This window comes from Corapipo altera, unplaced genomic scaffold (genome assembly GCF_003945725.1).
Source record: "Corapipo altera isolate COAL_440 unplaced genomic scaffold, ASM394572v1 60, whole genome shotgun sequence".
Lineage (NCBI taxonomy): Eukaryota > Metazoa > Chordata > Aves > Passeriformes > Pipridae > Corapipo > Corapipo altera.
The window spans coordinates 6,296,519-6,309,039 of record NW_020884912.1 but is presented as its reverse complement, the minus strand read 5'-3'; the positions used below and the strand labels follow the sequence as shown (position 1 = coordinate 6,309,039).

The 12,521-nt window shown below is 37.8% G+C and overlaps 1 protein-coding gene across 1 annotated transcript in view; it reads right to left on the bottom strand.

Moving 5' to 3' along the window:
* Positions 1-2,006: 2,006 nt before the first annotated feature.
* The window catches only part of CDKAL1 (CDK5 regulatory subunit associated protein 1 like 1), a 406,927-nt gene continuing 396,412 nt past the window's right edge, over positions 2,007-12,521 (bottom strand). Inside the window, exon 16 of the mRNA XM_027654133.1 lies at positions 2,007-2,675. Coding sequence (XP_027509934.1) covers positions 2,472-2,675 — 204 coding nt within the window. The 3' untranslated portion in view covers positions 2,007-2,471. The remainder of the gene's footprint in view (positions 2,676-12,521) is intronic.

Here is a 12,521-nt window from a genome sequence, read left to right as displayed (position 1 = left end):
GTGTCAAAACTCCCCCTCAAAAATCTAAAGAAAGATAGCAAAATACTCAATAAACAACACTTCCTACTTATCAGATTAAGACAGTTTATGAATATACTGCATCTGCAGTGGGTAATGTCATTTACAAAGTCTTCTTTGGCCTCTTTCAGTATATTGCACTATTTCTAAGGAAATAAGCTGGTCCCATTAAAGTACACGATGCGCAGTATCTAAATCACAAGCTCTGTAAATCTCTGTAATAGCTGATGCAATGAATCTGTAATTGCTACGATTAGATAAGCTAGAGTGGCTGACAGAGAGAATGCTAGAGGCATAGAACATATCTGCATAGTTTATTCTCATCACATGCAAAAATTTGGCTCAGATATAACGATTTTGTCAATCCGTAGTTTTCCTGAGAATCTTGCAATCTGTGGTACTTTCCTGAAAATTTCAACTCCCTCAGTCAAGCTTGTGCTTTTTTAAAAGAACTTCTCAAATTTGTTAAAAATGTAAATTACTGATAGTTTGAGATTTCTGATTGTAAAGAAAAGCATGGAAAAAACCCAAACCAAACAGAGGCAAATCAAGGGCACAGTTTGGTTTTGGTTTGGTTTTTATTTTTTAAAATCTTATGAATTTTGAGTTGTGGCTCAAGACCTTCCGTGGTAGCAATAAGAAGTATAATATTTGAGTCATCACATACCTGATTTCCTGAAGACAGTTACATCTGTTGTTATAATTTACAGGCTGTGCTGAAAGCATCATGGTGGAACTTCCTGATTAATTGCCTGTAACCATTATGCATGCCCAGCTTATAAAGTACAAAGCATTCTTACCAGTGGACTATTCACCTGCACTGTAGAGACAGTGTGCTGGTTTTGGCTGGGAGTTAATTTTCTTCATTGCAACTGGTCTGGGGCTATGTTTTAGATTTGCTAACACAGGGACCTTTTGGCTGTTCCTGAGCAGTGTTTGCACAGAGTCAAGGCCTTTTCTGCTTCTCACGCTGCCCCGTGAGAGAGGAGTCTGGAGATGTGCAAGGAGTTGGGAGGGGACACAACCAGGACAGCTGACCCCAACTGACCAAAGGGATATTCCAGACCATATGGCATCATGCTCACCAATAAAAAGTTTAGGGGAAAAAGGAAGGAGGGGGCACATTTGGAGTGATGGTGTTTGTCTTCCTGAGTCACCGTTACGTGTGATGGAGCCCTGCTTTCCTGGGAATGGCTGCCCACCTGCCTGCCAAAGTACTGACCGAATGAATTCCTTGGTTTGCTTTGCCTGCCTGTGCAGCTTTTGCTTTACCTACTTAAGTGTCTTTATCTCAACCCATAAGTTTTATCAGTTTTACTCTTCGGATTCTCACCCCAATTCCTCAGGGAGGGGAATGAGCAGGTGGCTCTGTGTTAGCTGCCTACTGGGGTTAAATCACACCAGCCATGTAGGCAGTTCTACTCCATCTGGGTACCACACAAACATCCCAAAAGTAAAAAAAACCCTAAACCCTAGAGTTCCTGCTCTCAATATTTTAAACAGCCTTTGCAAGTAGAAGTTTGGATGAAGATTCAGGAAGGTGACAGGGCATGAACAAATGAACAATATCAGGCAGTTAGCTGCTGGAAGAACTGGGCACACAGTCCAGCCCCTGACTGACCAGCTCACTCTCAAGATGCATGGAGATCCCGTCATGACAAAACCGGCTTGAAGAAAGTAATGAGAAATTTCCAGTGTGCCCAATGCAACCTCCCCACTAACACAGTAATATTGTCTTATACACAGCATGATCCAACGCACAGCTCATAGAGATTCACATGTACTTCTCTGAGCATTGTATTAAATCTACAGACTGTATTAAATCCATCTTTTAATAGAACTCTACATATTCCCATTCAATTAAAAAACCTTTAAAAGTATTTCTATGTAAAAAATAATTCTTTTTGTATTAAGAAAGCCTAGTGATTCACTGCGAAGTTGAGAGAGGTAAGACGGCAGGCAAAATTCTTTCAGACATGACAGTAAAATAAATAGCAACAAATGACAAACTTTAATGGTCTTGCAGTGTTTGATTCTAATGTAAAAAGACACATATCAAACCATCACACTGCACTAAGAAAAATCCTTAAGAAAGCTTTAAATATTCTGACCATAAAAGATTACCAATATCACTCAATGGAAACATTTCTTATAAACTTCATGCAATTGTACCTGATACAGCAGTTATGAAAAGAGTATGCAATGGAAATATTGCATCATTTCAGAAAAAAAAGAAAAGGGAAGATGCAACAAACTGTTCTGCCAAACAAAGATCTCAGGTTTTGACAAGATAGGTCTCTCCACAGCTTATTAAAGTTTTCTCCTTTGAATGACAGGAAAGGCATAGAGTGAGTACGAATTATTAAAAAAAAAAAAAAGATTTCTTGGTAAAAGTGTTTCCTTTGAAGATTTTAAACAGCAGTTTCATTGTTTTCATAAAAGCCTCATTCATTTCACAGTTCTGTTTTCATTCCACCGTAGTAAAACATAACAAGAACCGCTAGTAAAGCCAGGCTGGCAGACAGTATCTTCAGTCCACCTCCTTGTTGCCATGGGAGCTGCAAAGCCATCCACGAGCTGAGCGGTGTTTTCACTGGGATCTCAGCAGAAGGGTGTGTTTTGCAGTTTGTGCCATTCTGTGGTCCACATCTGAACTCCTGTGAAGAAATGCACATATTAAGATTGAAACAGTGTTATGTATTTCTGATTGTACATACCAAATACAACATCCTCTTTATACTGAGGTTCAAATTAGTATACCTTTTCAAGACAAACAACAGTTCAACCTGCACTGCATCATCAGGTCATCAGTTTTTCATACAGAAATCTTATCAATGCCATAAAAAATCAATATTTCTAATGAAATTAAGCATCAAATAAATTAAGCTGTTAGCAACAGAAACAAATCTCCAGACCCCAATGTCATCAAAGAGAGTCGTTTGACAATTATTTTTTTATTTGTTTTGCGTTATCTCACTACTTTCCCATTTTTGGCTTCTCCAAAGGAAATGTCTAACCAGTGATAAAGGGGACCACAACACTACAATCCTTTGCACAGCAGGGCTCTTCTAAAGTCAATCATTGTCTCCTGGTGTGCCAGCTCAGTGGTGCTTGAAAATCCTCCCACAGGGCTTTTCCTTTCCTCTGACCCTCAGGAGTGCTAAAACACTCACCTTCTCATTCAGCATATTGCATCCGAGTTCCCTGCTGTGCCTGCCATTACCATTCCCAACCTGACTGCAAGCACCAAGATCCCCAAGAATATGAGCTCTTTTAACTGCAGCACGTTACAGATAGCGAGTCACTATTTCAGCAGAAAATCCAAGTGAAAAACAATAAAAAGCTCTTCCCTCTTGCAACCTTGTTCAGTTCAGCATGCTAGCACTGTAGATATCAAAAATAAAAGCATCCATTGCAACTGTAGTCTGATGACATTTTCAAGAGGTGTAAGTAGGAAAGGTGTAATTAAACAAAGGTGTTATGATGTTGCATCATAAGATTCAGTATTTCTGTTGATAATTGCTGTTTCCTTCCCTTTATTTCAATAATCTCTCAGGAAGTCAACTGAGTTCAGCTGGATTTCTAATTGGCTTGAAATTTTCCAGTTAAAAAAGACTTTTTTATCCCCCCCCCTTCGCATTTCATATAAAACAAGTCAGGAACCCAGAAGGTACCTATCTGGATAATCTTTTATTTCCAAGAAGCTGAAACAGGGCCACATGAAAATACAGACCAGATGCCCGCTCCCTCCTTTACCAAACATATTTCTGGGCAAACTCAAAGAAATATCAAAGCTCCAAGAAAGGTGCCTGCCCACAAAAGTGTGATGGCACAATTCAAACTGTCTGTTACTGCCTCCTGTTTTCCATTTCTGCAATCAGTTCCATTGTAATAATAGTAAAAGGAAAATAATGATTACTACTGGTTAGGTAAGTAAGCATCAAAGGGACAAATGACAGCCCGGAGTTAGTGCTACTCTAATATTTGAGTTATTTCTGAATTAGATCTCAATTCACAGAGGCAAAGGGTTACTAATCAAGTGAACTATGAATAGAGGATGACTTGTCATACATACTGCACCTAGAACATCATCAATTGGGTAAACAGAGGAAAGGCAATAGGTAAGCAAATTGGGGTGTAGTAGTTCTTTGCAGTGTGAGGCACGGTAAGAACAGTACTCCAGGACTTCAGTCTATACTGTGACAAACGTGACAAACATCAAATACTAGGAAACTGCTACTAGTTATTAATTACAATCAATTTCTAAGGCATCTGAAATTTTAGTACCTGGCCACAGGTACTTTATCCTCCCAAATCAAAGCTGATTAACCTCTGCAGAATAAACTGGAAAATGTTCAGGATTCTTTATAAATGAATTTCTTTGCAATTTATTCTTTCTAGACATTTATAAAGCCTTTCTTCTCTTTGCAAGTCTCACAAATCTCTACCAATCTACAGAGCATAATTTATGGTAATCACCAGCTTTTACCTGCATTGTTGTTACATTAAGACTAAGGTTAAAGTGATTTAAAAGAATGAATAAGGCTGTAAAAATATCACTGTAACTAAAGCCTGATTTCTTCTGATATTTATTTTTCACTGATTCATGACTTAAAATTTGCCTGACTACAATCAGACTACCAACTCCTAATTAAATATTTCTACACTGCATGATAAAAGTCCTGAATATTTAGTTGCATAGGTCTAGGTGCTATCCCTTAGCAAACAGATAAAAAGGGCCAGTACCTCATAAATGACGTAATTTTCTCCTCAATGCTCAGCTTCAGTTCCTACCTACCTGTATCTGTGAGACTAGGGATAGCCAGCAAAATGCCCCAAACACGAGTTACAAGTTGTAAAATGTTTTGAGAGAGTTTTTTTCTTTTCCCCTTCACTAACAGTTAAACACATCAGTGTCTCATGTACCCATTCATGTTTCTGTGCCGTAGTTTCAGTAGTGATTTAACTGGCATTTCATTTATGTTTTACAGTTTTTCTGTTTTCCAACGTAAAACCAAACAGTCTCATCTTGCTGGTATAATTTTGATCATGCATAGCCTACACAGCTTTTTTTTGTTACCATATTGTTTTCTTATGCCTCTATTGCAACATGCAATGCATATGCATTAGGTAGTGCTGCATGCTGCTTATAGGACAGAATGGCAAAACAGATTTTAGCAAGGTTTAAAAAGTTCCAGCAGTGGTGAACACCACTGGCCCTATGACCAGTTGTCCCAGTAGCATTTCATCTAAGTCAGCCGGTAAACCTGTGAGACCCATTTTTTCCTTACTTTATCATTTTTCCCATAAATGAGATGATCATACTGATACACTAAACCCATTTTTTATTTTCTTTCCATAGGTGAGATTTTATCTCGCAGTATTTAATTAATATCAAAACCTAACTTGGTTAGAGGTACAATTATCACAATTTCACTGTTCTTTTGTTTTCTTCCTATCTTACATTTTGAACTCTGATGCAGTTGTTTCTATTGGTAGTCATGTTTTCTAAACTGCTCAGAACTTTAGTTTTTCACAGTATCTCAGCTCATGTAAGAGATTATCAAACAATTTAAACCAGAAGCTTTTTTTTTCAATGGATGCATACATGAAATACTACTCCTATTATCTCGCTAACATGATTTCTTTACAAATTTTCTCATGGATTAAACAGTTCTTATATGGACAAAACCTCAACAATTTGCAAACTGAAATGACCCTTTTCTTAAAGATGCACTTCACAGCTTACCACTTAAAACACTACTGCATTTCTGTTTGATAATGCATATGTCTTCAGATGATCCTGCCAAATACCTACTTTCAAGAAAAGTAAAGAATATGTTAATCTGATCTGTATTTTCTAAGAACTATTCGCTAGATTGGCCCAAACTTCTGCCTTGCAACACTGACACATGGGTAATACCACTGGCTCCCTTGAAAATTTCCCTCATTATTGCCACAGAACATGTATTTGTAAAAAAAGGGTACATCTGGTTCCCTGCAAACGAAAGGCTCCTTAAGCAAATGGCAGTCTTTTGTCCCCCTCCCCAGATTCATACAAGAGCATTTAAAACCAGAATAATCACTCAGAGACACCTGCAGGTGGATGCCTCTTCCTAATAGTCTGCTGTGCAGCTCTGTAGGACATGGTACAAAACTCTCAGCGGGAAGAGGAGTCTGCTTAGTTGACCATGTTAATGCACTCTTGTACTCCTGAACTAAGGGCTGAGTGGCCCTCACTGCAGTCTGGACAACAGTGAAGGGCCTGCCAAAAATATAAGTTCTTCCTAACAAACAAGTATCATATAAAACAGATGTATTAGTGAAAAACACTACATATATAATCTCATTTGGGCAAAAGGGCTTCTGCAGGCTCTGCCTGAGGAATTAGTTTTCAGGTGAAGTATACAGTAGTGTATATTGCACTCACAAAGAAGGAGGGGAAAGGATGAGGCTACAGAACCTAAAACTAAAATTAAGCCTTCTAGGGTAGACAAGGCAAATTACAAGAGATTATCTGGGCTATTATATCAGCTTCAGAGTTTGCAATACTGTAGAGCTTTATTCTGAGATCCTCCCATACCTGTTTTTTTTCCTAAAGCTTTCTATATACTGTGCCTCAAAGAGCTATCCAAGTCACCTGCAGGAAAGATCTTTCATGTTTTGTGAGGAGGGTAGTTTTCTACAGAGACCAAAGTTTATTAGAGCTCTTTTATGAACCTTTGGTGTAAAAAACCTAGGTTGAGGCAAAGAACTCATTTTCCGAACTAGTATTTACACGGGTCCACTCCCCATGCTCTCACTTCATAGAAGTATTAACTCTGAACAGCCCTTATTTGTACCTCTAGATAAAATATTTACAGTACACTAGCTTTTCAAGGAAATCTTTATGTAATTTTTGTTATATTCTGAACTGATATGGCTGTGATATTTACCATACACAATCATTACTCAGAGTGCAACAGTTTCTTAAGCTGAGCTCAGAAATCATACTTTTGTAGCTGCAAGACTCAGGAAGATTATCATAATGAGTCAGTTCAGTAGAATTTAGAAGTGAATTCAAAGCCTCTTTTAACCAAAAAATACTTGGAGGAAACCCTAAGGTAAAGAAATTCCAAAACATACGTTTATACTAGTTTCAGTCTTGATAGGACATAAACTCTTTGGTAGACTTGTTAAGGAGCATTGCTCTCACTAAAAAGGACCACTAAAAAGGAAGGAAAAGGTACTCTAAGATTTCACACCATAGACTATTAATCAAAATAAGGGGAAGAAGGGAAATTATGAAACTGAAATGCGAAGACAGACACTTTGAGCTAAGCATCTTGTATTTCCATGGAGGCAGCCTTTCATCTTGTTTTGGCAGTCACAAAGTAAACACAAGACTTTGCTAATAAGGTATAATATAAATTATTAAAACTTCTGGTGTATGATCAAATGCATTTCAGATTATTTTTTGAATAATTCTGCCTCGATGACTGCCAGGAGTAATAAATTTTGTGTACTCTTCCACAGACCCATTGATTGCTGTCTTTCTGAAACTCCAGTCCTAGAACTAAACCATCATGCATGAAAGAAATATATAATCACATCAAAACCTAAGATTTGGCATCTGTCGATCATAGGCTAGCTTTTTGTAAGATCTCACTTCATGTTAGTCAACAAAGACATGAGAGAAACTCTTTAGCTCTGAGCTGAGGTTTTAATAGATTCAAAACATTTCTTACATGCAAATTTCTTTTATGGCTCAGGGGCACTGTTAGAGCTTGAAGTGTTAGCTAACTGCTGAGAAAAACTCCTTGGCTGAGTATATCTCAAGATAAATTAGACTTCTGAATTTTTTAGCCCAACCAAGTACATTAGACTCTTATACTACTGGCTTTAAAAATATGGACTTTTATATAATCATGCACAACAAGTCTGTGTGACAAATTAAAAGAAAACACGTTAAAATATGCATTACATATCCTGCTGCACCATTTGAAATTCTGGGCCATTACACTTTGAAAGTATTTTTCAGATTTAAAAAACCAAACAGTTAGTGAAGGTCACATAGATTACACATCCAAAAAATATGTTAATTGAATTTTATTGAATAGTTCCGGAAGACACATTTAGCTCTGTAGGTATTAAGAGAGCTCCTTTGATTTATTACTTGAAAAATTCCACCAGCCTTCTGCAAATGTGGAATGCTGACCTTAATTGACAAAATAAATGGCATAGAAAATGTTTTTTCCTAAAGGAATTAACACAGTAATTCCTATAAGCAGCATCCCTGCCACCATGTATTACAATGTACAGTGCTATGCTGTTAAGAGAAAATGCTGTCTACAAGCATGCTTGTGTCAGATGTCATCAGCTGTAAACCATTCCTAGGAATTCAGTGATTCCCAATACCAATTTTAAGAAATGGGAAACCTTGAAAAAATAAATAAGCTGGCACTTTTGCAAACAAATTTCATATTGTTTCTTCTCTCTGTGTGTTTGTGTATGTGTGTGACTATGATTTAATATATAAGTGAGGGAACAGAACTGAGCCGAAGGATATACAGATTTGTTACTAATTTCTAAGTTAATGGTCAGAGTCTTAGCAATGATTAGAATTATTAATCATTAAAACTGAAGCTATAGCAATAAAAAAAATTAAGCAAAGTATCTTGGAAACAGCTGTAGTCACTTAAACTGTCTTAATGACTCTCATAGGATCCTGGGATAATTCAGACTGTGTCTGGTCTGTCTTCCTGCTCAAAGAAGGGTCAGCTATGGCCTAGTTTGCTAAGGGATTTAAACAGCTGGGCTTTGAAAATGTCCAAGGATGGAGACTGCACAACCCCTCTGGGTCTTTGTTCCCCTGCTTGACCAGCTTCACAGGGAAAATGTTTCCCTTCACATCCAGCCTGAACCTCTCATTTCGACTTAGGCCCAGTCTCTCATCCTACCACATGTGCCACTGTGAAGCACTTGGCTCATTCTTCTCAGTAACCCTCCCACAGGCACTGCTTGGCCTCCGTCAGGGTGTCCTCAAGCCATCCCTTCTCCAGACTCGAACAAACCCGGTCCCTCAGCCTCTCCTCAGAGGCCAAGTGCTCCAGGACCTGACCATCTCTGTGATGCTAAGCTGAACTCATTCCAGTTACCAATTCCTAATTTATGTCAAGATCACTGCAAATGACCCAGTCAAATCAGATCAGCAATACTCCTAGCAGCTGGATCATGGCCAAATACAAACACACAATACATTTAATAATGGGAGGATATAGAGATTGATTTATCTTAAGCTCATCTGCCTTAAATATGGCAGTTTCTTCCAGTTGCCATCCCTTATGGAGACCATCTTTAGAGGGCCTACTTCTAACCTGCATAGCAAGTCAGCAAAATCTTTTTTCTTTCCAGTAATACCTGCATGATCTGTTTGATTCCTTTGATCAGCATAGAAAAAACCCCCCTTTCTCATTACTCAACTACCTTTTGCCTTGATCAGTACAACAATCCCTTCTGTCTCTTCTGTTTTCCTTCTGCTTCTCGCCCCTCTCGTATCATCTGACCATACAGACTCTCATAATAAACAGAGGCAGAGATGCCAGTAGGAACACAGATTTGGAATGACATGTCATATCATGACTTTTTGTCCCTGTCACACAGACATGTATCTGGAACTTCCTCCTCCTAAATTAACATTAAATTCAAAGTTGAATATTCCTATTTAAAAGTATAAAATAATTCAAATTTCTCTCTGTAAATTCCCACCATTACTGTAAGGCTCCATTGGTGTTTTTCTTGGCAGGTATCTCTCTGCTCTCTTCCATATTCTTATCTAAGGGTAGGCCCTTGCCTACCTACTTCTTTTTCTTCATCCAAACAGTCTTTAAGGATTATTCCCTTAATCAGCCCTCAAAATTCATAAAACACTTAGAAGCTAGACAGAAGGTGGAGTAACTGGAGCTTATTAAACTACTTCCTTTTTGATGTACACTTTGAGGAGGAGTGAAACAACCAAAAAGCTCAACTAACAAAAGAAACAATAAAAAGAGAGAAACAACCAACTGAGAAAACACAAGCCAAAAACCACCTCCAAAATGTTTAAAACACAGTCTTGTGCTGTTTTTCATTAAACCCACTTGTTTTAGCCTGTTTCTTTATATTTACTTATAAATGCTTCCAGCCAGGAGTTGACTTTTTTTTTTACTTATTTGTATTTTATGCTGCTATTAAGCTTGGTGACTAAGTATGCTTCCACTACACAAGCAATGCACTGTCAAAATAACTTGCCATTCAAAGTCAGACACAACATTTTTAAAAAATAGTGTGATGTCTGGATTCTGAACTTTTTTTTTTTTTTGTAGTAAGGTGCAGGGGGGTGTAGGTGTGTGGGTGTCAATCACTCTGCCGGAAACAAGGGACATGCAAGCCAGCATTCCAGTCAGCACTTGCAACCACAACAGAACTGAGAGACCTTCTAAATGGAAGAAGTTTGCAATTCAAAAATCACAGTCATCCAAGTAATGACTTGAAATGAAGAATGAACCTAGCAGCACAATGTGGACAAATTCAGGATAGGGTTCTGTCACTGTTTATCTCCCTGTGCACAGCACAGTTTTATGAAAGAGATGGCAGGTATTTGCTCTGGGCACTTATCTGGTAATTAGCTGGCTAACAGACAAATCTGTTTCCTAGAGATCACCAGCACAGGCTTCACGGCTTTGAAAATACATTACAGTGAATTACAGGATGTACATTTAGATGTAGTAACACTAGATATAATATTTCAGTGTGCATACCATGGCCTGTCTTACTGGATATCATTCCAAAGGATTCCATCTTGCTCCTTCTTTAAAGGATCACAGAGATTTTTTTGTTGTTTTTTTTGGTTGGTGGGTTTTTAAAAATAACTATTTTAAGGTTATAACACAAAAATTTCCCCAGTTTGTTGGATGATGAAAAAATGACAAAATGCTAGCAGTATGTGAATGTTTGAAGACTCTTCTACAAATGAGATTATCAAATGAAATATGATTACATTTTTTACAGAGCTTTCAGAGATCATCACCTTTTTTGCTTCCCTTTTAAATCTTGAAATAACAATGATAATTATATGGAGGTCAACGGTAGCTACAGGCAAAGACACAAAAGGTTTCAATCAGAAGGAGTACCCCAGTAAAATGAATAGCTAGATCTGAAAATATATATTCATGTCACAAGAACCACCAATATAACTGAATGATATTCACATATCAACAGTGAAATGAGTAATACTGCTTTTACTCAAGGGATGTTCTCTCTCAAAATCAAGAAAAGCTTTTAAAGATCTTTCACATGGAGCAAAGTAGAATAAACTGATATACATATTCTTGACTAAAGCCTTCTCCCTAACCCCAGAATATGTCATAATCCTGAATTTATGGTGTTTTCATATCTTTCTACAGAAGCAAACATTAAAATGGAATGTTTCACAGAGACTTATATTATATAACAACCCCAGAGACAAATGGATACACCCCTCATGGATAATAAACATGGTTAAAAAAATAGCATTTTATATATTTTGAAATGATACTAGGTTCCAGAGTTTCAAATTCCATAGCAGTAGGTGTCTGTGGGATCTATATGCCTTGCTCGTTTTACAGGCAGAGAAACAAATACAGAAGATTGAAGTGTCTCCAGTGCCACAATGCATAAGTCAGCAATCAGGCCTCTATAACTCCTGCCTCAGATTCCGGTTGCCACTAGAAGCCAAGATAGCCTGTAAAACCTTTTATCTCTGTTAAGTTTTAGTTCTAAATACATTTTCTTAAAGCTAGGTAGTGCCTTAATATGTTGTCTCCTGAAAATTTCTCTTACGTTTATTTTTACAGATTTTTCTGCCTGGTATTAAACACCTCCAGTTCCTGCGAATGCAAAAGCTCACCAAGCACAGCCGGAATCAGACCTTGGAGAAAAGAAGCATTTCATGCAAGCCTGAAATTTAACAGTTAATAAAGTGTCACTGATCTTGACCAACTCTGTGGGTTCAGTGATAACACAAAGGTTTTCTTTTCATATTGTCATGGCCTCTTTCCTTAGTTGTTCTAGGAGGTCTCCCACACTGCCAGTTAGCATAGTTTTGAGCACCTAAGGGAGTGTCTGGAAATCTGAGTCTCCTTTTTAATTTCACACTCAGTCAAGTTCAACTGCAGTTAATGGAGGACTCTCTCATGGAAACATCAAACAGTGGTTACTTTCTGTGATTAGCAAGCCTAACTGCTCTAACACAGTCTCTCTATCCTCAGTCTCTACAAATGATTCGTCAGCCCTTCCCCACAATAAAGATTACATGAGAGAAACCTTTCCTGGCTTGCTGTGTATTTTATGCTAGATAATCATGATAGCACCTTGGCGCTCTGTCTAAGACATCAAAGAACAGTAAGTATCCAATCTACAGGCTGTAACGAATATCTACCCTCAGGAGAGCATTTGTATCATTCACAGGGTGGTCTGACTAGACAACCAACTTCTGTAGCTGTAAA